General features: G+C 42.6%; 3 protein-coding genes across 13 annotated transcripts in view; 2 read left to right on the plus strand and 1 right to left on the minus strand.

Annotated features, from left to right (window-relative positions):
• Positions 1–890: 890 nt before the first annotated feature.
• lg16h2orf69 (linkage group 16 C2orf69 homolog) lies at positions 891–7,213 on the minus strand. 2 transcript variants are annotated; one of them, XM_086265519.1, is made up of 4 exons: positions 7,064–7,213; positions 4,970–5,253; positions 4,031–4,269; positions 891–3,688 (listed from the first exon to the last, which is right to left on the minus strand). In XM_086265519.1, the coding sequence occupies exons 2-4, from the start codon at positions 5,246–5,248 to the stop codon at positions 3,211–3,213; spliced, it is 996 nt and encodes a 331-aa protein (XP_086121645.1). In that variant the 5' UTR covers positions 5,249–5,253; positions 7,064–7,213; the 3' UTR covers positions 891–3,210. The 2 variants fall into 2 exon arrangements, with proteins under 2 accessions (XP_086121645.1, XP_086121644.1); XM_086265518.1 differs by having other exon boundaries at positions 6,032–7,158.
• Positions 5,975–11,766, plus strand: ftcdnl1 (formiminotransferase cyclodeaminase N-terminal like 1). Of its 6 annotated transcripts, none has more exons than XM_086265512.1 (6): positions 5,975–6,089; positions 7,054–7,246; positions 7,464–7,559; positions 7,841–7,996; positions 9,799–9,987; positions 10,798–11,766. In XM_086265512.1, exons 2-6 carry the CDS (start codon positions 7,120–7,122, stop codon positions 11,232–11,234), a joined length of 1,005 nt encoding a protein of 334 aa, XP_086121638.1. In that variant the 5' UTR covers positions 5,975–6,089; positions 7,054–7,119; the 3' UTR covers positions 11,235–11,766. The 6 variants fall into 6 exon arrangements, with proteins under 6 accessions (XP_086121638.1, XP_086121641.1, XP_086121637.1 ...); XM_086265515.1 differs by having other exon boundaries at positions 5,976–6,089; positions 7,054–7,188; XM_086265511.1 differs by lacking the exon at positions 5,975–6,089 and adding an exon at positions 6,230–6,403.
• A 2,651-nt stretch (positions 11,767–14,417) lies between these two features.
• Positions 14,418–25,531, plus strand: part of LOC147311955 (nck-associated protein 5-like) — a 108,956-nt gene continuing 97,842 nt past the window's right edge. For all 5 annotated transcript variants that reach the window (XM_086265744.1, XM_086265745.1, XM_086265746.1 and 2 more), the window contains exon 1: positions 14,418–14,809. The gene's annotated coding sequence lies outside the window, so the exon portion shown is untranslated. The remainder of the gene's footprint in view (positions 14,810–25,531) is intronic.

A 25,531-nucleotide genomic window follows, 5' to 3' on the forward strand; every position in this document is an offset into this window, starting at 1 on the left:
CACACAGGTTGGGAAACACTGCTCTAAAGGGGTCCTGATATGTTATGTTTTTACATATTTTTGTCAAACACGCACGCACGCACCCCAACAACAGTGGATGCTGATTAAAAATGTTTCAAACACTTCATATTAACCTTTTAATATACATCATTATCTTTATAGGGTTTTTATGTCACCCATGTGTGTGTGAATGGGTGGATGACAGGTTGTGGAAAGCGCTTTGGGGTCCTTAGGGACTAGAAAAGCGCTATACAAATACAGGCCATTTACCATTTACCCACCATCAGTGTGAATGGTAGGAATCGGGCTACAAAGACTAATAAAGGCTCATATATGGAAGCTGATATCATGACCACTGCACCATGGAGCTAAACACTGGAGGACCAAATGTGAGCTGCTGTGCTCTTAGCACCAGTCCCAAGCCTTGTTAAATATAATGGATCAGCTCAAAGTACCTTAAGAGCTTCTTTCAGTTCAAAGGTCACCACAGCGGGACAATCGGCATATCTGAGTTGGCACTAGCAGAGGCTGATCCTACATACTCTTCCTCAATCAACCCTCCCAGGGATATTTGTTGGGTACATGTAACAACTATATAAAAACTGATGACCTTTGTTCCATGTTAGAAGAATTGTTTCAGCTTTGCATTTTAATAGTTAAATACTTCATTGATTTGCTTCAAGAACTCCCACTCAGTGGACGTCTAATGAGATAGTCCAGACAGTAAGTTTCTTTGACCGTTACAGCCACTAAATGACATTTTGAGAGCATGTGACATAAATAAGGATTATTTTAACTGACTCATACAGCAGTACAGAGTCTAAGAACAAAACCAATCAGAGCTGAGCTCCTTTAAAAGGTCAAATCCACTCAGTTTTTTTGTTTAAAAAAAAACAAAAAAAAACAAACACACAGCACAACATACAGCGAGTAGTAAACAATGGAATGCATCTGAAGTTACATTCAGCAGAACGACTCGCAGCCATCAGCAAAGTGCAAAGATGCTATTTAAGCTCATACAGAGATCATACAGATGGATGTACAGTGCATGCTGCCCTGCCAGCTACCAGAAGTCCTACAGGAATAATCCACTTCATTAATTGGACACAGCAAGCAAGTTTACAGATTTTTTTTGTCCTTCTCCCCACCCAGTGTCATAAAAACATATCACATCTGCCACCATGAGATACATTCAGATCCAAAAGTATCTGGACAGGGGGTCCATAGATGGTTTTGGAGATATTAGCTGTAAAGATGTCCACCTTCACCTAGAACTAGATGGCACTCGCCTTCTAGTGTTTGAAACAACCAACAGCAACATCTGTTTCCACTAATTAGACTCATCCAGTTTCTACCAGTTCTTTGGGTCTAAGTCACAGGAGCAGTGACCTAAACGAAGACGCCAAGGCCACACATCCTCGCTGTACCACCCAAGCCAGCAGACATGATCTATCCAAGCAGTCGTGGGCCTCAAAGTTATCCAGGACATCCACTACACCTCAACCAATGCCTTTAAATGTGGCAAAGCAGCTGCTCTACTCAGACACCCCCAAAAGCCCAAAGCCTTCAGAGGAAGCTCATTTCCACCTCTGGTGTCCTGGACACCTTTCAGTCAGCATCCACAGCTTGTGGATGTAGGTGTAGATCATCAGCTCGCTCTTCACAAAAAACAGATCAGTACAGCATCCACAGCACCAAACCCCACAGCCTCTGTTCTGATATTCTATTCATGAAAGCTGTAAACAGAATCAGCGTCAAAGGTCAACCCTGAGGGAGTCTGGCTTATTGATGGAGAAGTGAACCAAGCTCTCGTTGCAGCTGCAGGCTCCAAAGTGCTTTTAACAGCGTGCCTGATATCCCGGAGTCCAGGAACACCCCCTACAGGTCACCCCAGCCAAACCATCCCAAAGTCCACAAAACACATGTAGACTGGTGTGGAGAACTCCCACACACCCTCTCTGAAAGGAGGAGTCACGACCCACCTACTCAAAGATCCAAAAATATGATAGGTGATTTATAGAGTTCCATAATATTTAAAAGAAGACAGACATCTGTACAGCTCACCCCAAAGCAATTCAGGCCAGAAGAGAAGCACCCAACTGTCATCTACAGATTAATCACATGGTGCGATTCAGATTTAATCAAAGCAAAAAACTAAAACTGCCCCGCTGCCCAAATACTAAAGCACCTGAGTGTTCCTTCTTATTATTGCATTTTACTGAAAACAAAAAACAAATCTGTGCAGATGGACTTTTTTTTCTCCAGGAAAACATAAAATCTGATATTTTAAAAACATTTATAGTAAAATATGAAAGTTTTTGGTTGTTGTTATAGTTGTACCGTTTAAAAGTTGATTTCCAAACGTGATGACAGAGCTGACCTATGAGCCCCATGGTCTTCATCAGCAGAACATCCTCTGCTGATGAAGACCATGTGAAATGTGACGGCTCCAGAATACGTAGTGAACACACCTTGAAGTGACTGTGTGTCAGAATAAAACGTACTGCAGCGATTTAAGAGGAGACGCTGCAGGCACTTTTTTTTTTTTAAGCAGTCGGCAATTTACACACATAACTCGTTGTGAGATAATTAATCTTAATTAAGATTTTTTTTTTTTTTTTAAAGTCTGGTTTTGGAACTTCAATGGCTTCAAAAAGTGAACAGTTCTGTTAGCCTGCAGTGTCTTATCTTAAAAATATAAATCTAAACTGCTTTTTTGTCCTTTTTCTGACTCGTCATTGATGGAAATCCACCATCAGCATCAAACTGAAGGAATGAACTCAAACACTTTAAGTGTCTGCTTGTTATTTCATTACAGTTAAAACACAATCAGCAGATATTCCTGCTGATGACGTCCACCCGGAGACCGGATTCTCAAACATTCATGTGTCTAAAATGAGCTCAATGCTAGTGCAGGTATAGAAAGAATGTAAGAAGCTTTTCTGCTGCAGCTAAACACGCAAACAAGTTGAGTTAGAGAAACTAACCGGATATTAACCAGCAGCTCGGCAGCAACATAAAGTCTGAGCAAATGGAAAAGCTTTCACTTAGCCTGAAGGACTTTCAGAGGAAGACAGTGGAGAACAGAGGAAAGCTCGTCCCACCTCAGGGTTAGCGCGTTTAACAAACCAGCATCCGACTCATCTGAGCCCTTAAATCTGAAGGTTTGAGGTAAGACCAGCAATAAGACACAAAGATCACATAAAGCGCTCAAAACTCCTGGATGACCCTGAAGTGGTTCTCGATGGAGGGCGGCTCGTCCTTGAAGTGCAGCTTCTTGCTTGGACACGCCCCGAACTCCTCCAGAGTTTTGATGAAGTGTCCGTGCTCGCGGCCCACCCAGGCCCGCATCGGGTCGCACACCTCGTAAGGGGTCACGTGGGCATGGATCGACACGCCGCTGCCGGCCAGCTCCTTCAGGACCTGCTTGTCTGTCACCCAGGTCTCACTGCCCCCCGGGTGGCCACCATCCAGCCAGAACATGTCAGAGATGTGCTTGACGAAGGGTGACATCTGCGGATCAGCACGGGCCCCGGGCAGCTCGTACACCATCTGGTTCAGGACCACGCAGCCTTTGCTGAAGCCCACCAGGGTCAAGGAGAAGCCTGAGGGGATGCTGTCAGCGCCGCCCTGTGGTTGGAGCGGGTCTGGCAGGCTGGCTCGCTCCATGCCGTGGCTCAGCAGGGCCCTGTGGTCAGAAACGCTGCTCAGACTCAGAGAAAAGATCCAAAATCATCTCAAAGAATTACAGCAACATTTTCCTGTCCTTCACACCTTTAGACCTGGTCATGTTTTCCAAAAACATAAAATTTGGAAAACTGGGAAAAGACACGGGAAACGCGTTCACCATTAAATTGCCCTTTTCTGTGTCATCATCTGTGAGCTAGATGATTTAGCTTGCAGGTGGCTTTTTAAGCCTCTACACCTTTCTTAATTTATTCTTAACTGATATACAGGCCGGATAAAATTTAGCCAAAGTAATCAAGTTAAATAATATCTCAACAAGACAAAATGAGCTCCAGTAACAAACCTGAGGTGGTGAAACGCTCCAGAGTCAGCAGAGTATGGAGAGTGCTCCGGAGCCCCGAACATGTTGCTCTCCACAAAGTTCTGGTAGCAGCTGAACTTGTGCAGGTACATGCGCGAGGCTCTCACCACCCACACGTGTCTATCAGGGAAACGGCAGCCCAGAGTGAAGGCGACCCTCTCCAGGCTCCAGGAGAGCCACTGGGCACCCTCAGGCTGCAGCGCCATCTCCTCCTGGAAGTTCTGCACAGAGAGAAATGAGAAGTTTTACAACTGCTTTTTGCAACATAGAGGTCCTACATGATCTCAGAACAAGAGCAGCACAGCTGAGTCCTGTACTTTTTCCTGACCATTTTCAGGGGAATAAAGCCTGAAGCCACATCCGAAATGTCTCACTGTAAGAAAAGGCTAAAGTATGCGAAACCACACAAGAACTGGACTGAAAATGAGTGGCAACAGGGCTGATGGAGTGATAAGTCCTAATATTTGGTTCAAATCATCATCAGTGTGTACGGAGGAGATCAGGAGAGAGTTAGCACAGTGAGCATCTATCTGTAAAAGAAAGTGGAGGCTCTGTCATGGTTTAATTTCAGCCAGTGGTGTTGGAAATCTCGGCAAAAGTGAACTGTCAGATTTTGATGCTCCATGAAATACCATGGGGAAAAGGTCTGATTGGCAACAGCTTCATTTTTCAGCATGACAATGATCCAAAGCGCACTGCAGAGGCAGTAAAATCATACCTGGACAGAATCACACACAATGGAGCACTATCAGCCATGGACTGGCCTCCCCGCATTTTTATTTGGTTTGTTGAAAGAAATCATTGACTGATTCCAACATTAAACACACAGGAGGTGGCACAGAGCTGCCTCAGTAATCGTATTCAGTGATTAATTTCGCCATGGCAGCCATGTCCACCTGAGACCTTCTCCATCACTCTCACCTGAATATCCCCGTGAAAAAACACCGCGTGCCGGTTGTTGCTCTTTTCCTGCTCCTCCGGGTCAGGCCGCAGGAGCAGCAGGTCGTTCACTCGGTTGGGGAGGTTCCCGGGCACCGCGGGCAGCCTCTGCAGCTTCTGCAGCTTCTGCAGCGGGGTTCCCGACAGTGCATCCCGGCTTGCCGAGGCGTGGAGCCCCCGGAGCTCGGAGGGTGACGTCGTCATCGCTTTGGCCGCAGTTATTAAAGTCAGGTCCAGTACTGCTGCTCGTTCGGCTAGCATGGACTCTAAAATAAGAAAATGAGCTGGCGTTTTTCCTCATCTGCGCACTCGCTCCATGCTGCTGTCAGTTAGCATCACATTATCAGCGGGTAGCGCCAAACCGGGCCACACAGCCTTATTATACGCAAACAATTACAACTACACGGCGTCTACAACCGCTGTCCGCCTCACATTACGACACCTGCGGAATAAACGTCCAAGATTTACTTCACTGTCACAGTTTTAGAGTCTCCTTTTGTCCACAAAGAGGCGCTGTTTAACAAAAACAAACCCACCGAAATAACAAACGACTGCAGGGACAGGAAACGTACGCGCTACTGCGCATGTGTTGAGTTTTCTCGTCGGTAGGAATCGGATGAGTCCCTCCTTTGTATTTCCGTTTTCGTCCGCGCGGTCTAACGACGCCAAGGGAAGAACAAAGCAATCGTATAAAACACCACGTTTGTGGTGAGAAACGTGAACTGTCATCGATGTGAGCCGAGGATATTTATGGATATAAAACATAAATAAAATTGACACTGATTAAACCACTAATTAATTTTTTTTCGAATGTTTTCATAATTTTATGGAATTTGTATTATTTTCCAAAAATAATAAGTAGGTAACAGCATGTCCAGGAAAAAATATTTACACCCCAGACCTTTTTTATTTTTTAAAAAAATACATACGAGGACCGCACATACATAAACACATCTCAAAATGTCTATGGTTGGGATCGGGGTGGAACCATCTTGTGCTGAGACTTCCAAAGTTTAGCTGAACACATAAAATGAACGTGTTTACCTTTCCGTGGATCTTGATGTGGGTGGGTTCGCAGCGGCTGCGCTGAAGCGAGTGCAAAGTGAGTGTTTTCCCGCAGAAATAGTTTATATTGCCCCTTTTTCCTTATAAACGCTGCACATACTTCAAGTGTGCCACTGACATCTTTGGTTCCGCCTGCATAACACAGCAAATTAGTTTACACCAGGCTGGACTTTGTACATGTTCTACAGCTGTGCAAACAGCTGTGCAGACACAATGGGTAAACCATTGCACCGCCACTCGGCTTAATAATTCCTATAAACTGCACTGAATAATTATATGACTGATAATTAACCATATAAACTAATCAAGGTCATTCTGCACATAAGAAGAGTTCCATTCATCTGCTGGAAGGTAACTTCAGCTTTTAAACACACTGTGCAGCAGCTTATATTTATTGGAGAACTTTTCATAGCCCATGTACGTATTCTGTTGCTGCTTGAGTATCCATGTTACACTTAGAATTGCATTAAAAATCAAAAGTATTATTTCACTGCTTCATTTTTTGATGGGATGAAGATGCAGCTCTATGAACTGTACCATTTATCATCAAACAGTTGAAATAAAAACAGTATTTCCTGAACTTCTCAAAGGAATGAGCTCAAAGAAGTGGGTGCAACAGCAAAAACATGGGGAAAATGTCACCTGGCTGGTACTTTGATACATGCTGGGATAATTACAAATTTTAAAATGTAACTAATGCAGCCATTTTTAGCTCGTACCAATTGTACCAGTTGTCAAGCACAGTGGTGGAGGGTTGGCCTGAGTTGACCATGAACTCTTCGGCATACCAAAGTATTGTAGAGTGAAATGTGAGGCCATCTGTCTGACAGATAGAGTTGGTCATCTGAAACGGGTAAATAATGTTAAGGATTTTTAAAATGTTGTCATATATGAACCCTTGGAATTGAAAGAATATGGACTTTCTTTTTCCCATGATTGCGTTTTATTGGTTACACATTCAAATTTTCATCTAATGAGTGGCTGCATTTCTACTTTCCCAGTTCTGCATACCTGATAAAACATGGCCTCGAGCTCTTTGGGCAGGAGACTGGTGGCGTGTCTCCTCAATGTTTCTGAAGCTCGCCGGAAGGATCTGGTGGAGACGGTGGCCAAAGCAGCGTTGTACAATACTGAAGGTGAGTTCAAGGTACCAGCGGAAAAAAAAGTTTGAATTTCAACACGAGCTAACTGCTGGTAAACTATTTACAGCCTCAGTTTGAAGGGCAAGCCACTACATATACCCAACTCTTAGCTGTAAAATCACTGCCTGTACGCAGTTATGTCATCCATGATGGCGCCAGATGATAATCAGATAACCACCCTACTCTAAGCACTAAATTTGCCCTTTACCTGTAAAATATAACCTGTTATTAGACATTTATTCACATGTATTGTCTTTATTGTGCTTCAGGTGTGAGGCGTGAGGGGACCACGGTGTTAAACATCTTTAATGATTATGACTACAACCGCTCTGTCATCACTATTGTGTCCAGCATCGACTCGATCAGTAAGTCCTCTTTGTATTTGTGCTTCTAACATGTTCCATATTCACTCTCTTGCTCCTGAGAGATGGATGAATGGGTTCAGCTCCAGCTTCCAATCCTTTAATAAGCTTTGTGAGGGATTTAAAGACACATAAAAAAAACCCAGTAAGAACCTTTTTCTAACAAGGATCACAGAGAAAAAAATCATTTCTACGAATCCTTGTTCGAAACACGACAGCCTTAACAGTGAAAGCAGTCAAAGTTTGCAGCTTTTATTTGGTGTTGTTTTTTTAATGTTTTCCAGGGGAGGCGATCCTGTGTGCATGCGAGAAGGCGTGTGGGTTGATTGACATGCAAACTCATACAGGAGTCCATCCATGCATGGGCTCTGTTGACCTCATACCCATCTACCCACTGGGGGAGGAGGTGAGGGCAGAGGACTGTACTAAAGAGGCGCTCGGTATGTGTTTCACAGTGTTCCTGAGAGTTAATGTACCCCTGAAACACTGTACCCTCCTTAAATACCCCGTCATCAAATGAAGTGTTCATTCAAACTAATTATTGTTTGACTAACCTTCTGAGTTTCTCCATTAATTCACCTAAAATTTTAAATCATGCTTTTTATTTGTTTTTGTTTCTAATGTCTCTGTAAAGTACTTTGAATCACCTTGTTGTTGAATTGTGCTATACAAATAAATTTGCCTTGCCTTGCCTTGCCTAAAAATTTAGAATAGAATAGAATAGAATTCAACTTTATTGTCATTGCACATGCACAGGTACAGGGCAACGAAATGCAGTATTTCCACTACTACTCATACTTTTAGCTAATAATTCCTGTGTTTATTAACCCTTTAATATTCAACTGCTAACCCTACTTTCATTCATAGTTTTTGTTTTGCTATTTCAATTAATCGATACTTTTATCGTATGTTTTTAATTGCTAGTAAGCTTGTAGTTTCAAATATTTATCTGTTTAGCTAACATCATTTAATTATGTTTTAGCTAATAATTTCAACTTTTAGCTAGATATCCTTTAGCTAAGTATTTAAAACTTTTCATTTATAATTTTTACCCATTTAAAATATTTGTCTGTCATGTTAAGCTAACAATTTTATTTGTTAGTATACATTTTAAGATGACATTTTCAACTGCTAGCCCTTTAACCTAATTATTATTTAGCTATTTCAAAAGTTAATAGTTGGATATTTCCCCCCTTCGTTATAATTTTAAAAAGCAATTCTAATTATTTACTAACAGCACATTTTTGGCTAATGATTTTAACTGCTAGCCTTGCTTTTTTAGCTAGCGGTTTAGCTAAAAAAAGGTTTCCATACTGTTAGCCAGGTGAGTTATTTCAACAGTTATGCATTATATTTGTTTAAAATTTGAATTTGTTTATTATATGAAAACTTCTCAAAGGTTTAGTTGTTATTTTATAAATTCAAGCCTTCTCCCTTTCTTTCCAGTCATTATTTAACTATTTATTTATCTACCTATTTAAATCATTTATATATTTGAGTTACCCTGTTGCTACCGCTGCTAACTTTTCCAGTAAAATATTTTAAGATCTACTTGTTATTGCATTTTTTTTTAGATTAGTTGAACACAACTTCCCACATAACCCTAAAATCCTATCTAACATGTACCCCTGGTTGGGAATCACAGCTATATTTTAAATCCTCACTGGCTGTCAGTGCTCGTAATTTATTTTTAGTTCTTTAGACAAATATCACATGTGACTTAAAATAAATTCTCAATGTGTGTTCACAGACATATTCAGCAGGGTGTATGTAGTTTTTATTATTCCTCAGTACATTTTCGGTCATGAGCTCATCCACTGTGTCTCTACAAGCATGTCTCACCTGCATGTAGCTGATAATGTGACGTCTTTTCTATTTTCTTGGGCTGTTGATTACTTTCACAGTTTACCAGCTGACTTCGCAGCCATGTGTCTATCTGATAATGAGCAATAACTCAACACTTTGCCCTCATGCCTGCAGACTGCACTCTGTATGCTAATCTGTGTGGTGTGATTGAAAAATGGTAATTGGCCAACCCACTAACAAGCACTGTATTCATGCATGCATGTAATAAGCAGCCCATGTGTCCGTATTTTCCATCCGTCTGAATTACATTCCCGCGGGTGTGTTTTGGTCCGTCACGGTCTTTGCACCTTTGCGTTTCTGAATTTGTGTGCACGTGATGACGTGCACTCCGTATGCCAGTCAGCTGAAATGTGTCTGTGCTCTTGCTTGGGCTCAGCTGTGGCTCAGGGACTTACAGAGAGGGTCCGGGGCACCAGTGCCTTCCTGTTTGGCTGGGCAGACTTCCCCTTACAGCGAGGGCTGGCGCACAGGAGGAAGGAGATGGGCTGGTTCAAGAAGATGCCAGACCTGCGGGCCATCAGGGCCGACGTGGGGCCGCAGCCACAGAAACGATTCGGCCTCACAGGTGAGCCAGAGGTAGCAGGTAATGAAGGTTAGAGTGTCTCTTTGGTGTGATTACACAACACAGGTGACTTTATCTTTGTTTGTTTGTTAGTCTGACCACAGGCTGTCTCCCTTCTCTATTCTGACCTTTGAAAGGAAAAATCTGAAAAGTTCTCACAGCTAAAAAAAATAACATTGACGTGTTACCAGATAAAAAGAAAGTCAGGCCACTGAGCCTGTTAGCACATTCTGAATCTAACTAAAAGGTGTTAAGCATCAGATTCACACAGCCGAGGTATCCTGTTGTTGCCTTTGCAACATTTAGTCTCTATTATAAGCACTGCTGGATTTGTAAAGAAAAAAAATAATTTACTGGAGGCAAACAAGACAGGAGATCGAGGATTCATAGTGTTCCGGAGAACATCTGGTGAACTACATGTACCAAAGAAGTCGTCACTATCCAAGAAAAATGACTGTCAACCAGTTGCCCTCACTTCACATCTGATGCAGAGCTGGAGAGACTAGTCCTGGCTCACCTCACACCACCTGATAGACATGTAGTCTGTAAGACTGGGCAGTGCTCTGTCTGACACGGGGGACTGTGCTGTGTCCATTCCTCTTCAGCTTTCAGTACAGCTTCTGCCACTCTGACCATTTTTTAGGGCTGAGGACTGCAGAGCACTAGTAGAACAATCTGTTTCTGAATGTGAATAAGACTTCAGAAGGAAGAGGATTGCTATGCAACTTTTGTCTCACTAGTAAAAATCTGCAAAAAATGTTGTTATTGATTTAAAGAAGCTCCTTTAGTTCCGATTTGTCTGATCTCCTGCAGGTGTCGGGGCAGGTCCCTACGTCATGAACTGCAATGTCACAATTGACACCCAGGACGTCTCTTTGGGGCGCAGCATCGCCAAAGCCATCAGGGAGTCGACGCCGGGAGGCCTGCCTGGAGTGCAGGTGCTGGCCCTACCACACGGGGGCGCTGTGGAAATCGCTTGTAATGTGGAAAGCGTGAAGGGGACCCCGCCAGATCACCTCACCGCAGGTGAACCCTGGCCGTCTTTCAGCATCGGCGGCGAGTCGTACTGTCACGCTCCGGCTTCCCTCATCACGGCGAGGGTCGCCGAGCTGGCAGGGAGACAGGGGGTCAGCATGAAGGGCACGGCCTTGGTGGGGTTCACCCCCCGTGATTGCAGGGGCCTAGCAGAGTATGCTCTGTCTCAGGGGATTGCCGAGTTCTGGAAAGAGCAGCGCAGGATCCGCATGTGAAAACAAAAACTAAAGTCGATAATCTGTGATAGATTCCGCCTCCGTTACCATGGAAACTGACTGTTATTGAGCCCTCAGGTACCACCGGTGCTGCTTTATGTTCTACCGCTGCACAAATACAGTTTATAGCATCAATAGTTTTTCTATTTGAAGTAATGTTTGAGTCAGGAGGTCTTCACTTTCAGGGTTCTCAGATTTAGATTTATGAACCTCTGTGTTTCCCCAGAGCAGGACGAACCCCTGATATAGCAATATATCATATTCCTCTCCCTGTGATATGTCATCAATACACTAAACTTTATTAATAAAACATGAGGCATTCTGTTGCATCATCTCCTCCCAGTTTGACCTACAGAGTCACTATTTTGTGACTCCTCGCTGTGGTGCCTGTTAAATAAATGAGCAAAAAAGTCAGTCAGAAGAACTGAAAAAACAGATAAACTCACCGAGAGAAACTGAAACATTGAGTGATGACTGATCAGTTTGTGTGATTACCTTTAGACTAAAAACATCACATTTAATAAAAAGTTTAACAGTTGATGCTTTTCTTTTGGTATTTTTTTCACAAGTTCACATAGAGTGCAGTGGAGTTGGAATGACGGATGGGGTCAAAGGTGAGGGTGCTCTGAGTTCCTTGTTTGCAGAGGTGATGGACAGGTCGACGGGTAAGGTCAGGCATTAGCGTCTGTGAACTGTGACGTTGGTAGACGACAGACAAAGTTATAGAGACAAGGCTGAGAAGGTTTGGACAAAGGATGCTGAGGATGGAGCTGCCAGGCAGGAGAAGAAGACGCAAACCTCAGAGAAGATTCATGGATGTAGTGAAGGAGGGCATGCGGATGGTTGGTGGATCAGAGGAGTATGATAGGAATACTGCAGTGACCCCTAAAAGGGAGTCACCAAAAGAAGAAGAAGACATACAGTTATGTAACTCCATAAGTAGATTTTAAATCAACCAAACAGCATGTGATTGAAGTGCAGAATGTCAACTTTAATTCAATGAGTTTGACAGGAGTGTTGAACCGTTTATGAGTTACTGCCACTTTTATACTTTTGGTGGGTTTTTTTTTTTTCAAGAGTCTGTGTAGAATAACACACCTGACCTCTGAATGCCTTCCTGCTTTGGGAGTATTTACTTCAAAGTCTCTGAACTTGCCAAAGAGTGAAAACGGTGACATTTTGAGCGTGTCGCTCTCCAGAGTGAAATTGGAGACAGCACTCTCCACATGCATATGTGTCATATCCTGTTTGGAGCAAATAGGACGCTTGTGTTTACTGATGAGTCTCTGCTGATGAGTTTTTTCCCATCATTTTTTTTGCCATGCGTGACTCTGTGGGAGAGTCACCATCTGTGTGAGAAACGGCTATTTTTGTCCCGCGCCCGTTTAAAGCCTACCGAGTTTTCTGTCCTTTCGTTAAATTTTCAGAGCTCCTGCTGCACGGGATTAACCCTTTAATGACAAATCTGGCCAGAGGACAGGTCAAGAATTAACTGGGGCGAAATGATTCCTGTCATTTTTACATAATGCACTGAATAGCTGCAGAGTAATAGAGTGAAGGGGGTATGGGTTTGGTTCATTATGTTATATTAATCTGGGCTATATGGAGGTAAAAAGCCTCAGAAGTGTTTAATTTTATGCCATATGGAAGGGAAATCTAAGAGCCCGTAACAATCTAATCTACATCCATAGTGGGCGTTAAGCTGTTAAGCTTTACACCCAAACGGTGGAGGGGTGATTCACTGAGTCTTGCATGGAGAGGGACGAGCTTTGGCATCAGGGCTTGAGTTTACTATGCTTTCGTTATGTTGTGTAATTTTACAGGTTTTCTGCATTCAATGTGACGTAAGGTTGCAGCGAGAGGCTGAAGACTTGCAGTTTTTGTATCCCTGTGTGTTTGGATTAGCTTTCTTGCTGTGTGAACGGTCACCCATTTGTATGTCATCCAGCTGAGGCTCTTAGTCACACAGGCATCGCAGCCGTGCAGCTTCGTTTCATCTCTCTCTCTCTTCTGCATTTAGACACACATGCATTTACTCTATGGGATGCCACACACACACACACACACACACTCGGATACACTCTGCCTGACAGACTTGGGAGCATCAAGGCCTTATCTAGGTCACAGCATAAGCCCAGAGGTATCCTGTTCTCCACACACACGCACACACACAGACGTATGAACGTACGTTTTTAAATTTGCAGTCAGAGTGACGTGTCTGGAACATTGAATCTATTTTGACTCATTCCTCCTCGGTTAACAGGGAAAGGATTTTTTATTTGGATTTCATATTTGTGCACCCCCTTCTTCTCCCTCCCACATTAACCTCGTTTTGTGACTCAGTCAAGCGGCTCTCATGATTGTCACAAGGCCATCATTTCCTTGATTAAGCACTCTTCCGTCTGCAGATCCCGGAATCAGAGATGCTTTGCCACCGAAGCCTGAACGAAATGTGTAATCTGCTCGAAATAAAGGCAAATTTCTCTTTGCTTGCTGCTGCAGAGGCACCATAGGATGCCTTTGATTTGACTTAGCCTGACAGTGTATCATCCGAGATGCAACCGGGTGTCACAGCACAGAAATAGAGCTTATTTCTCCGCTTCAGTCTTCTATAAATATTCCAAAGCTCTCTTTTCTCCTCCCCCCTCCCTCTTTCCACTGTTTGTCCATTTTTATTCTGCCTCCCACATCTTCCCTTTCCCCTCTGCTCCTCTTCTATAACGTGGAGTACTGTGGCTCACTCATCCCTCCTCTCATTTCATTCCTGCAGAGCTGTCCTTCCACAGATTTCCTTCAGCCTCATGGTTAATCTCATCTAAGCAAGTGTTTGCTTCAAATATAGGAACGTTTACAAAGACGGGAAAAAAAAGAGGCCAGGCTCTGATTTTTATCTTTAAACAGTTAGCGCAGGGTGCCGTCCTCCCTAACCTATCAGTGGGAGAAGTAAGAGTGCCACCTATGAAGTCATTAGTCCCCCAACCCCCATCCTGAACACATGTTCAACATCCTCTGGGCACAGGCTGAGCGGAGTGCTGAGACACAGCTGAGAATTAGAGAGGAAGAGCGGGAGAGAGAGAGAGGAAGAGGGCGCAGTGAAGTGGAAATATGGGTGAGCATTAGAGAAAGACAGAAATAGAGCGATAAAGCAGTGAATTAGGCAGAGGCAGGGAGAGGAGGAGGAGGAGGAAGAGGAGGAGGCAGTCTTTCACTGATGCTTGATGCAGTGAGATTCTCATACAGCAGCAGAGAGCCGTCGTCGAGCGTGGATGAGAGAACCTCATGGATTTGCTCCCGTCTGAGTCTCGGTGGAATTCATTGCATCCGAAGCAGCTGCAGACGGAGGAGGAGGAGGATGCTGCGACTGCGGCTGGATGTTAGGATCCATGCGGGCCTGTGATGTCTGCGTTCTTCTTCAGGATGACTCTGACCCAGATCGTGGAGTCGCGGCACTGCTCCTCCTCGGGTGGTCTGCCGATGTGAGGCGGACGAGGGATGCTCTGGACCTCGGTGGTCGCCGCTCAGCCTGCTGCCTCTGCTGACATCTGTCTCCGTGGATACGCACAGCAGCTGGAAGGGTGAGGACGCACAGCACTGACCTGCGCGCTGAAATGTCATGCTCATTGGTTTTCTGTGTGTGTCTGTGTGTGAGTGTGTGTTTAAATACCAGGCTTCCTGCAGATTCTTAAAAATTAACAAGGTTTTGAATTCATTAATCTGAAAATGAGGCCTTATAGGTTTCAGGATGTCTCACACCAGGCTCTAAAGTCCTAAAATTAAAAAGATGTTAATCGTATAGTGCAATTTTAAAATCTCTAAAATACACATGTTTTAAATAATGAGAACATCAGGATATTTGATCAGAAATAAATAAACTGTAGAAGAGTGGAGAACATTTAATATGATTTCCAGGCCCCCTGAGCCTCCATATGGGTGTATTACTCAAAAAGAAGCTGCATAAGTATTTAAAGCTCAAGAATATGAAAAAAAGGTTGCTAAGACTTTATATCCAAAACATCTTTGTACTGTGTTGAAGAGATACCTACTGAAGGTGAACTAGGGTCAGGCTGTACTTTTATGCCATGCAAATTAGCACCACTAGATGGTGTAGTGAGTCAACCAGACAAATCATTATTTTTGTTTCACAATTTACTCTTGAGGAAATTTGGGCGGAGTTAAAAGGAAATATTAAACGTTTAAAAAAGCAGCAGCAGATCAGAAATATCTTTGCACTAGATGTTAACTGCTGCCCCCTGCTGGTGAAAGTTTTCAGGTAATGAGAAAAAGTACCTTTCAAAAGTACCTCTGATAGGTACTTTTTGTAAGGTACTTTTGTGAAAGGAAGCATGTTGACCCTTTACCTAGAAGTCCCTGTTTAAGTACAGATACGTTAATACCAAATTATACTTAAAGTACCACAAGTAAAAGTACCCTACATACATGAATATGGTAAATGGTAAATGGCCTGTATTTGTATAGCGCTTTTCTAGTCCCTAAGGACCCCAAAGCGCTTTACACAACCTGTCATCCACCCATTCACACACACATTCACACACTGGTGATGGCAAGCTACATTGTAGCCACAGCCACCCTGGGGCGCACTGACAGAGGCGATATATATAAGAAAGATTGGTCCATATGTTGTTGAAGCAGTAAGTCTGTTACCTTGCTTGACAGAAGAAGAATGTATAATTATTTCCCACCACTGAATAAACAAATTTGTGTTTCATTCTTCTGTAAATTAAACCCACTTTTAAAAATCCAGTTAATATTTTTAAAACCACAGTCTGGGTGTTTTTCCTTTTTGTGGAGGTTAAAAACTCTTTTACGCAGAGGCAAATACACAACATAATCAGATTTTCATTCATGTGAATATCGCTTTAATGTTGCATCTGAAGATGATTTTACTTACTGTGTATACTGCTGGGTAACTTTATCTAAAAATAATACAGCATCATATATTTTTAAGCCTGCTAAATAAAAATGAACTAAAGCTTTACAATAAATGCATCAATACTTGATTGTTCCACCGCTGGTCCTAACAAAGCTCTCATTGTAAGACTGACTGGCTCGCTCTAGTCCAATAGGATTGGTTGTCAGGCTCTGGTCACGCGCCAATCAAAATATCCAAAATGCAGGTTACTGAAAGCAGCAGCACTTTCTGCTAGCAAGCAGAGAGATGGAGTTTAAGTCCAGTGACGTCTGGCCTTTCTGCATGACCAAGTATCGCTGGGTAAGATACTGAACCCTGAGTTGCCTCCAGTGCATTGGTTGGAGTGTGTGAGGTTAGGTTAAATGAGCTTAGGCATAGAATGTGTGTGTATGAATGGGTGAATGATGCTTGCAGTACAAAAGCTCCATCCATATTACATTTGTATTAATGTGCAGCTGTGTTTATGACTGAGTGCCATCTCAGGGAACGTATGATTGATGCACATGACAGTGACACACATCATCACTGTAAGTGTAATGCGTCCTTTCAGTGCGGCGCTTTAAGCTGACCTTATTTCTTACTTGTTTCTTGTGCTGACTATAAGAGACTGTAAGAACTTAACACCAGATTATGGTGTTCCCGGAGATTATTTAACATGGTTACTTAACAGACTTTGGATTAATTAAAAAACAGGTATGTCTCTTTAATTAAGTGAATTTCCATTAACTTTAATTATAAAATCAATGAAATATCTTAATAAGAAGTGATGTCAGCCTGCCACGGCCTGCTGGGGAGTGAATCTGGACTTTTATGGAGGGACAAAAGTGAAGGAGAATGTGTGAAACCAGACAAAACCGTGTTTGTTGATGGACTAGAAGCCAGAATTGTGAGCGAAAATGACAGTTTGATGAACTGCGCCTCCCTCCATCAGCTCCATTACAACATAGGACTTGAAATTAAACATAAATGGCCTCGTTCTCTGTGATATGAGATGTGGAGGATGAAGAAAAACCTAGCAGAGCTTTCTTTACTTGTCGCATCTAAACGCACCAAAAACACCCAACAACCTGAAGGAAATGATGTAATTTTCTCTGGTTGTGTCAGCTGTGATGTGGCATTAAAAACAGTGTTAGAAATTTTAAGTGTTTAAGCTGTTTTTAACCCTGAATACATCACAAAACATCACCTGCAGTGCTGTGCAAAAGTCTTGAGCCACCCCTCATTTCTTGATATGTTGTTGATATAGCTGCAGTGATTTATTCAGATATGTGCCAACACACATGAAAATACAGGATTTAAGGTGAAAACAGCGTTCTTGCCAATTCTAATGACTTTGAATGTCAATATTTAGTATGATCACCTTTATTCTTCAGCACACCCTGAACTCTCTGAGGCAGCCTTCTTATAATTTCATTAAATAATCTTCAGGAATAGTTCTCCAGGCTTCTTGAAGGACATTCAAAGCTCTTCTTTGAATGGGGAGGCCAATCCATGACTGATAGCATTCCACTGTATGATTCTTTATCCCAGTATGATTTTACTGCACTGGCAGTCAGTTTGGAATCATTGTCATTCTGAAAAATGAAGCTGATGCCAATCAAATGCTTTCCAGATGGAAATGTAAGGTGGATCAAAATCTGATGGTGCCTTCTTGCATTCGTTTTCACTGATATTGACAAGATGTCCAACAGAGCCTCCCCCTTAAGAATGGCTTCTTGGCAGCCACTGAGACCATTTCTGATGAGGCTTCAAGCCAATGTCTAAAGAAAAGATTTGGAAGACCTTCAGAAAGTCTGGAGATCTGCTGCTCTAAACCAATTAAAAACAAAAACGGTGCAGAGTCTGGCTTCTTGGTAGCAAAATATAAAGAAATAATGGGTGGCTCAAGACTTTCACAGTACAGCAGCTCCAGTTTCATGGCTGTGATGACGAGTATGCATGATCTGTGCAGAATAGCTGCATGTATAATGTATGGCCTGGGAAGTGTCATGGAGAGCAACAAGTCAGTGTGCTTCCCCCAAAGTGCCAAGAAAAGTAGGCTAGGATGGCACAGGCGGAGGAGACCCGGATTAATAATTTACTCGAGTCCTTTTTTAAAAGCACTTGGCTTCATTCTGTTTGAATGAAGAAGAAATCCTATTTGTTTTTCTTCCTGGAAAAGATTTTGATTTTTTGATTTTACTCAGATGAGATCGCACTGATCCCAGGGAGCCTCTCCTCCTCCTCAGCGGAGCTCAAATCAGTTCATTCATGTTTAGTGAAAAAGACACACCAAGTCACATATCAGCTCATCAGAAATTCTAAAAGAAATTAGCAGTGGGTGTCACTTGATCAGAGGTCAGATGATGGTGAGCGTAGGAGGCTGATTTCAGTTAATGTGATGTTTTCTGTCTACAGTACTGGCACGAATCTAGAGAAGCAAAGAAGTTTGTTTTATTTTGCGCTCTGTCTTTATTCATCATGTATTTATTTATAACATTAACATGTATTCATCACAGTAGGTTGTCAGGCTCTTGATAAGAAGCTCCCCGGGTATGTATTACTCATAACCTTATCAGCATTTTGCAGTCACAGACACAGACGTGTCAGTGAGTCAACTTATAAGTTTAGAATTCATAAATCACACAACTTCTTTAAAGGAGCTATCATCAGACAAAGATTTTTCTCTTTATTTGGGCTCTTGGTGCAGAGGCGGACAGGAAGTGGATACGTGGGTGAGAAAGGCCATGACGTGCAACAAAATTCCCCCCAGCCGAGGGTTGAACCAATAATAATTAGGCTTACAACAAGTCCCCCGCTCATGTTCATGTCTGAACAAGAAACACAAAATGTCCTTTTACTCCTGACCACCTGATTGGTTGGGCAGTTTTTACACCCCAGGCATCATCGGGAGCAGCAGAAAAACTGAAAAACTGGAATTATTAATAACTTGTCTACAACTTGTCTTTTGTGTTTGCAAAGCCGTCCCGTGGCCTGGATGCTTTGGTCAGCCAGTCATCAACAAGGATAATGCCCCTGTTAAACATAATGTCACCAGCTGTAACTGTATCATCTCGCTCAAAATACTCACTCAGTATATAAAGTATTCTTCCACTGTAGAGGATGTGTATTTTTCCTTTTCTCGGCTCTGTCTGTACACATTTAGACTCACTTGGATCAGCTCCAAGTCCAACATCAACAGCTCAGTTCCCTTGTGATGGCACAGCAGTGCAGACTCAAGTATAGATACAAACAACATTAGCCACTATGGCGTACACGCCCCCAGGATAAAAAGCAGGACAAAAACATGGCTGTAGCTTTCAGGTCTGAAAAGTGAAACAGTCTGTGTGCCGTTCATTCACCAATAATCTGATGTAAAGATGGTCGACACCAGTCAATCCAATCCAAATCTGGGCCACATTGTCAGGTGTGCGAGTCCACATTTACTTCCTGTAGTTACATCCAAAACTGGTCTGCACACATTGAGCGATATAAGAGTTTCGTGGTCGTCTGGACTGTAACAGCAGCGTTTTCAGTGGCTATTTAAGCTCACTGCTGTGGCTTCTTCCTGCAGGAAGAGTTAAGCAGGAAGGACTTCAAAAAGAGAGCTAATGTGACAGCTGCGAGTTACAATAAATTGGGAAAAGTAAACAATTAGGTCTTGTCCCTCACGGCGATAAAAAATTACCACACAGACCGAACTGTCACACTGATGCAATTACTCCACTGATAAGTAAGACACTTGTAATCTCACCACATTTACATTCACTTATCTCCTCAGCTCACACTCATTTAAAGACATATCAAAGCTTGTTACGTGTATATTTAATGGATTTATTTAAGATACATATTTTAAAAAAAATAGAGTCCAGCAAGCTGCATTATTTGAGTCACGGCAGCGGCATGGCTGACCTCATTTCAATGTACAAGAAAACCTTTAAACAGTGTATGTAGAGTAGCTCCAGGGCAAAGATTCAACCATTGTCTGCTGCTGCATCTCTTCCACGGCTGCCACATAGAAGCAGATACTCTAAAACATCTGATTGGGGGAGTGTATGAGTGCCCCGTACAGCCACATAAAAGGGGTCAGCGGTAGCCTAAAGGTTAAAGAAAAGGAAGGTTTTATTGGTTCTATCGGTGCTCTGTATTATAAGGCTTCAGATCGAGAGTAGCCTCTACTTTTTAAGATATCAAGAATAAAATGAGTCGGTGAGATCAAAGATTATTTTTGCCTAAATTCAAGATAGAAACTCACAGCTGCTACTGGCCAGATCCCAAACCAAAGTTGTGCTGCTGGTTAAAAACATCCAAATTTAAAGCAAAAATAAAGATCTTTAACTGCAGCATGGAGAACTTGAAGATATTTAGCTCAGGCCTGATTGGCTACAGGTGAACCTAATGAGGGCGGGGCAGACAAACACATGAAGGGTTAGCGTAGACGACTTGACGTCACTCCAGTGTTTTGGGGAGAATATTTAGATGAGATGGCGGCGTGCTGTAATCAGCTGATACCTGATCATTAGTGCCAGGGAAGAAGATGCCAGAATTTTAACCACCAAAACTGAAGCATCGACTTGTTCTTAGTACATTTAACCACACATGCAGGCAACTGGGTGGATACAAGTAAACCCCAGACTGGTTCTGGGATGAGACCCCCGATACAAACTCAGTCCTGAGGTCCAGTTCAGGGACTCCAGTTATCTGAGGTGAAGCCTGATAGCTAGAAGCTACAGTTGCATGTGTAGCCATCCACCTGACAGTCAAAGTAGTCAATTCCTGCAAAAGCATTATTTACAAAATATCAGCTTTTTTCCGGCAGTCATTAAAAGAAAATTTTGATTGATTTTGAGAAAAAGAAGTTGGGTATCCTGCCAGCAATTGAAAGAATTTCAGTTTCTTTGGCTTCAACTCTTAGACTTAATCAGCTCAAACATTTCTCTACACATTTCCTTAAAATATGCTAATTCCATGTACAGTGTTAGCTTCCCCACCGAGCAGCACATACGGTTTTCACTTTCTTTGACAAACAGCTCTTGAGTTAAAACACCTGCTGGTAAAACACTCCCCAGTTTCATCCATTTCAGATGACGGCAGGGAGACCGTAGCTACAGCTAGCTCTCAGTCTACAGTCAGTCATCTCCCCGCCACCAAAAACCATTTCACACTCTCTGAGCAGGCCGGAGGAATGATGAGCTGGGAAAGGGTGGAATGAGTATTTTAAAGTGGAGCTGAGCACACCTGAGTCACATCCATGCATTTTTCTTCAGCGTTCCCACTCAGAGAGGATAGCACAGCTGCAGTGATGCTGAAAGCCTGCAGGGCCCCTCGTCGATAGGATTCCCGAGGCAATTCAACAACTCCGGTTAACGTTTGGTTATTTAAACCACAAAGTCTACAAACCCAAGGTGATGGGAATTTGCACGTATCACGTGTCTTTGTTTTAATTGATGGTATCTGAAAGCACCATTGAGGTGTCCTTTAAGTGTGCTGTGAGTCACCTCCTGCCATGATTAGCTTTCCCAGTATTTTACCTTCATTCACTGATGTATTGTTTGATTTATTTTGCCCAGCAGTGTTAGGTTTTTGGTATTTTATGTCAATGGAAAAAAAAGCACATCTCTGATCTGTACAGTAGCACTAACTGTGTGAGCACAGTGTGGATGACTGATTGTTGTTTATGGGAAACAGTTGATTCTTCATTGCATTGTGCTGAATCGCTTCCTGGCCTGGTCATGTAAAAAATAAAATGGTCTGTATTTGTATAGCGCTTTACTTGGTCCTAAGGACCCCAAAGTGCTTTACACTATACACAATCATCCACCCATTCACACACACATTCACACACTGGTGATGGCAAGCTACAGTGTAGCCACAGCTGCCCTGGGGCGCACTGACAGAGGCGTGTAAACTAAAGAAACAAAAGAATACCCAGACACTGAATGAGCGGGTGGGTTTTAACCTACTGCAACGGTTTCCACAGCAGGAGGATGCTGGCAGTGAGAATGAAAGTCCAAAAATCAAAAAATAGGTGGTGGGAATACACGGTGAGGCAGACAGCAAGACGAGCGATCAAAAGGAGAGCAGGCAGAGGTCGTTCACACCAAGATAAGTGCAGAATGATCCACAGGACAAAGAAGCTGAGAGGATTTAAATGAACGAGTGATTGAGGGAGAGGAAGCAGGTGTGGAGGACAGCACAGGTGAGCCTGATCAGGCCGGGATGGACGATTACCAAACAGAGGAAGTAAAACCGATAACGCAAAATAAAACAGGAGAATCCAGAACCACGATAGGCGTTTGTCATTTGCTGCCTACGCTTCGCCTGAGGTGGAAAACTGAGTCACCACGAAACCAGAAGCTACGCAGATTTTGGTGTAATATGATGAAAAACCAGTGATGAAGGAAACGCAGCCAAAATAAAACTGAAACTTATGTTAATGACTGAAAGGTTTTTCTCAGAGAGTTTTCCATCTATTTTCTATGTCACAATAAAACTGTAGCTCAAAGCAAGGCGTCCAGTCGATGTATGCTCACTAAACGATTGATTATTAGACCAAAAAACATCTGAAATAACAGATAACATTGGGGATTAGGACTAAAGGAGAATATGAAGACTAAACGTTAACTTCTCTTTGTGCTCAGTGCATTTCCTTCCTTCCTTTACATTGGTAAAGCAGTGTGCACTGTCACCTCACAGCAAGAGCGTCCTGGGTTTGAATCCGGCCGGCTGAGGCCTTTCAGTGTGGACTCTGACATCCAGAAACATGCATATCGGGTTACGTGCTGAATGTGAACTGAACTGATTGAACTGTCCAGGGTGTACTCCGCCTGTCACCCTGCAGCCCTGTGACCCTGAATTGGATGAAGGCTTAAAAAAATCGATGGATGGGAAGATTGAATAAAATAAAAACCTCTTAGCTTTACGTCCCACACAAGTTTGTGCTGATCACCATACACACAGGCTGTGATGCGAGATGTATAGATCCCCCTCTCCCTGGCCTCCACCTCCAGCCGTGTCCCTGCAGACCTCTGGTGTTTGAACATAAACATACTGTGGGCTCATTATCTGATTTTTGCTGTAACAACTGATGACTGTGGCATTTTTGTTGGCTTGAAGCCTCACTTTTGATCAGTGCAGTGTGGGTCCTGGAGTCACAGCAGGGAGTGAATGAAAAACATGCAGTGAAGCTACGTGGAATATGATTTTTGTAGAGACGCTGACCTTTAGTTAACCAAAAATTTGTGTATAAATCATGGGAGTGTGGCGTGAAGTGTTTTTTGGAGTGCAGACCAGATTAGTGAAGCTTTAGATAACTTTAGGAATTTAATTATTTTATTTGTACAACATTTTCTGGAACTGCAGCCAAACTGTTGTCTAGAGAAGAAGAAATAAGCCATGAGCTTTGGTGGAAGATAAATTCCAGTAAATCTGCATTGGTATCGTGTTTAAGCTTCAGTGTAATTACACTGTTCGACAGAGCGAAGCTGAGAAAGAGCTGAATCATTCCCCGAATTTAAAAACCAGTTAAAATGATGAAGAATCTGTAATAAATAGCTCTGCATCAAAGACTGAAGACTGACTGTTTGCTGCAGAATCAAATTGGAGACCGGGGGACGACAGAATGGTTACAGCACTTCTTCAGCATCAAGGACGCATAAAAAAATAGCTTAGTGCTAAAAATATCTCACCCAAGGACTATTTATGGGATGAAAGCAGAGAGGGATGCATAAAATTTCCATGTTTACCAGATAAATTACAGTCCTATACTGCCGTGAAGGAGACGGAGCCGTGAAAGGTTCAGCGAATAAGTAATATAGCATCACCTGTTTATGTTTTTTTTAGCTTCACGCACATTCGATTTCTCAGATGAATGAAACAGATCTTCCAGTTTGCTTTCTGTCAGTATATAAAAATAATGCTGTTTAATGCACAAAGGCGTAAAAGGTCTGAGTTGCCAGCTTGCACTTCCAGTCACTTCATTTGCTCGTACAGTCACCGGACTGGCTCGCAGCTCTATCAGCAGGATGTGATTTTAGGGGAGAAGTATGCCTTCATTCAGTACCCAGGGGGCACTTTGAGCGAGCGCCTGTCCTAATTCATTCCTACATCAATGCCAGAGGCTGAACCGCTGCCTTGATTATACCAATTTACCCTCCCACCCGCCCAAAAGGAAGACATGTAATTACCCTATTTACACTGGAGAGCTTTCCTCTCCGAGAGCGGCCAAAGTAAACACACGCGAGCTTTGTTTCTTCTTCTGCATCAGATGACAATAAATGTCAAACTGTTTGTCTCTGTGACACAAAGGCAGAGAAATGTGATCAGCTCTGGGTGCATGAGGAGATGAAGTACTCTAATGCGCATGTGCTATCTAACTTTGGCTGCTGTGGCACAATCAGATTACAGCTGTGCTTGCTTTACAGGTAACTTGATTTACTTTAAAGTCGTTACCCTCACAGTGCTGTTTGTTTTTATTTAACCTGTCTTTATTTAGAAACCTTTCCCTCGTCTCCACTGAATAAAGTCTGTCTTCAGAGGATGTTTAATGCATGGCTAAGGGACAAAAGGAAAACCACAGACAGGACCTTTTTCCATCATCACAATCTTCCTAAAAAACAGATGTGATGAGGTGGGATGGGTCACAGATAATCCTCCATTCTACCTTAGCAAGACTACCCCGGGTATTTTATTTCTACTTCTTACATTTTAACATAAATATCTGTACTTTCTGCTTTTTACATTTTCAAAACAGACTTGTTACTTTAGGTTCCGCAGTTTTCATTTATAGCGTTTTGGGGGGTTAAAGTGGGCCAGAAAGGCGTGCAGGTGTCTGTATGTTGTGAGCATCTAGGTAGAGCTCCAGAAGAGGAATTAGCATTTTACACAGCATAATGTTCCTATCAGCTCAACAAACATGCAAACATGTTTGTGTGCACTTTGTCACACAGTGTGTTGCTAGCTAAAGGTCCAGCTGCTGTATTTTACGGGGAGAGAAAAGAAAGAAAAGAGTTAACTTCGCTAAGAAATGGAGAAAGACAAGAAAGACAGAACTGGAGACGAAGAAGAGAGGTCGGATTAAAAGATGCAGACTGTTCAGTGACACTTGATAGTCTGCAGATTATATGTAATATCATAATTTTAATCACATATTGGACTTATATATAATGTGTTTTGATAAATCATATATTTTAATTTTATATAACGTCCTGCAAAACAAACTAAGCTATTCTAACTTTGTGATATTCAAATGTTGGATAAAAATACTGGCTAGTTTTGTCCAGGATAAACAGGTAAGCTTGCATTAATGTGGTGAATTCACAGCACAGCATTGTGTGCACAGTGGCTGTGGTGCTCATGGTCAGAGTTAGGTTACATTAAGTGTAGCAGA

The sequence above is a fragment of the Aulonocara sp. 'chitande type north' Nkhata Bay genome, linkage group LG16 (genome assembly GCF_057382095.1).
Source record: "Aulonocara sp. 'chitande type north' Nkhata Bay isolate Kocher_YH1m ecotype deep benthic linkage group LG16, A_spYH_male_GT1.1, whole genome shotgun sequence".
Classification (NCBI taxonomy): Eukaryota; Metazoa; Chordata; class Actinopteri; order Cichliformes; family Cichlidae; genus Aulonocara; species Aulonocara sp. 'chitande type north' Nkhata Bay.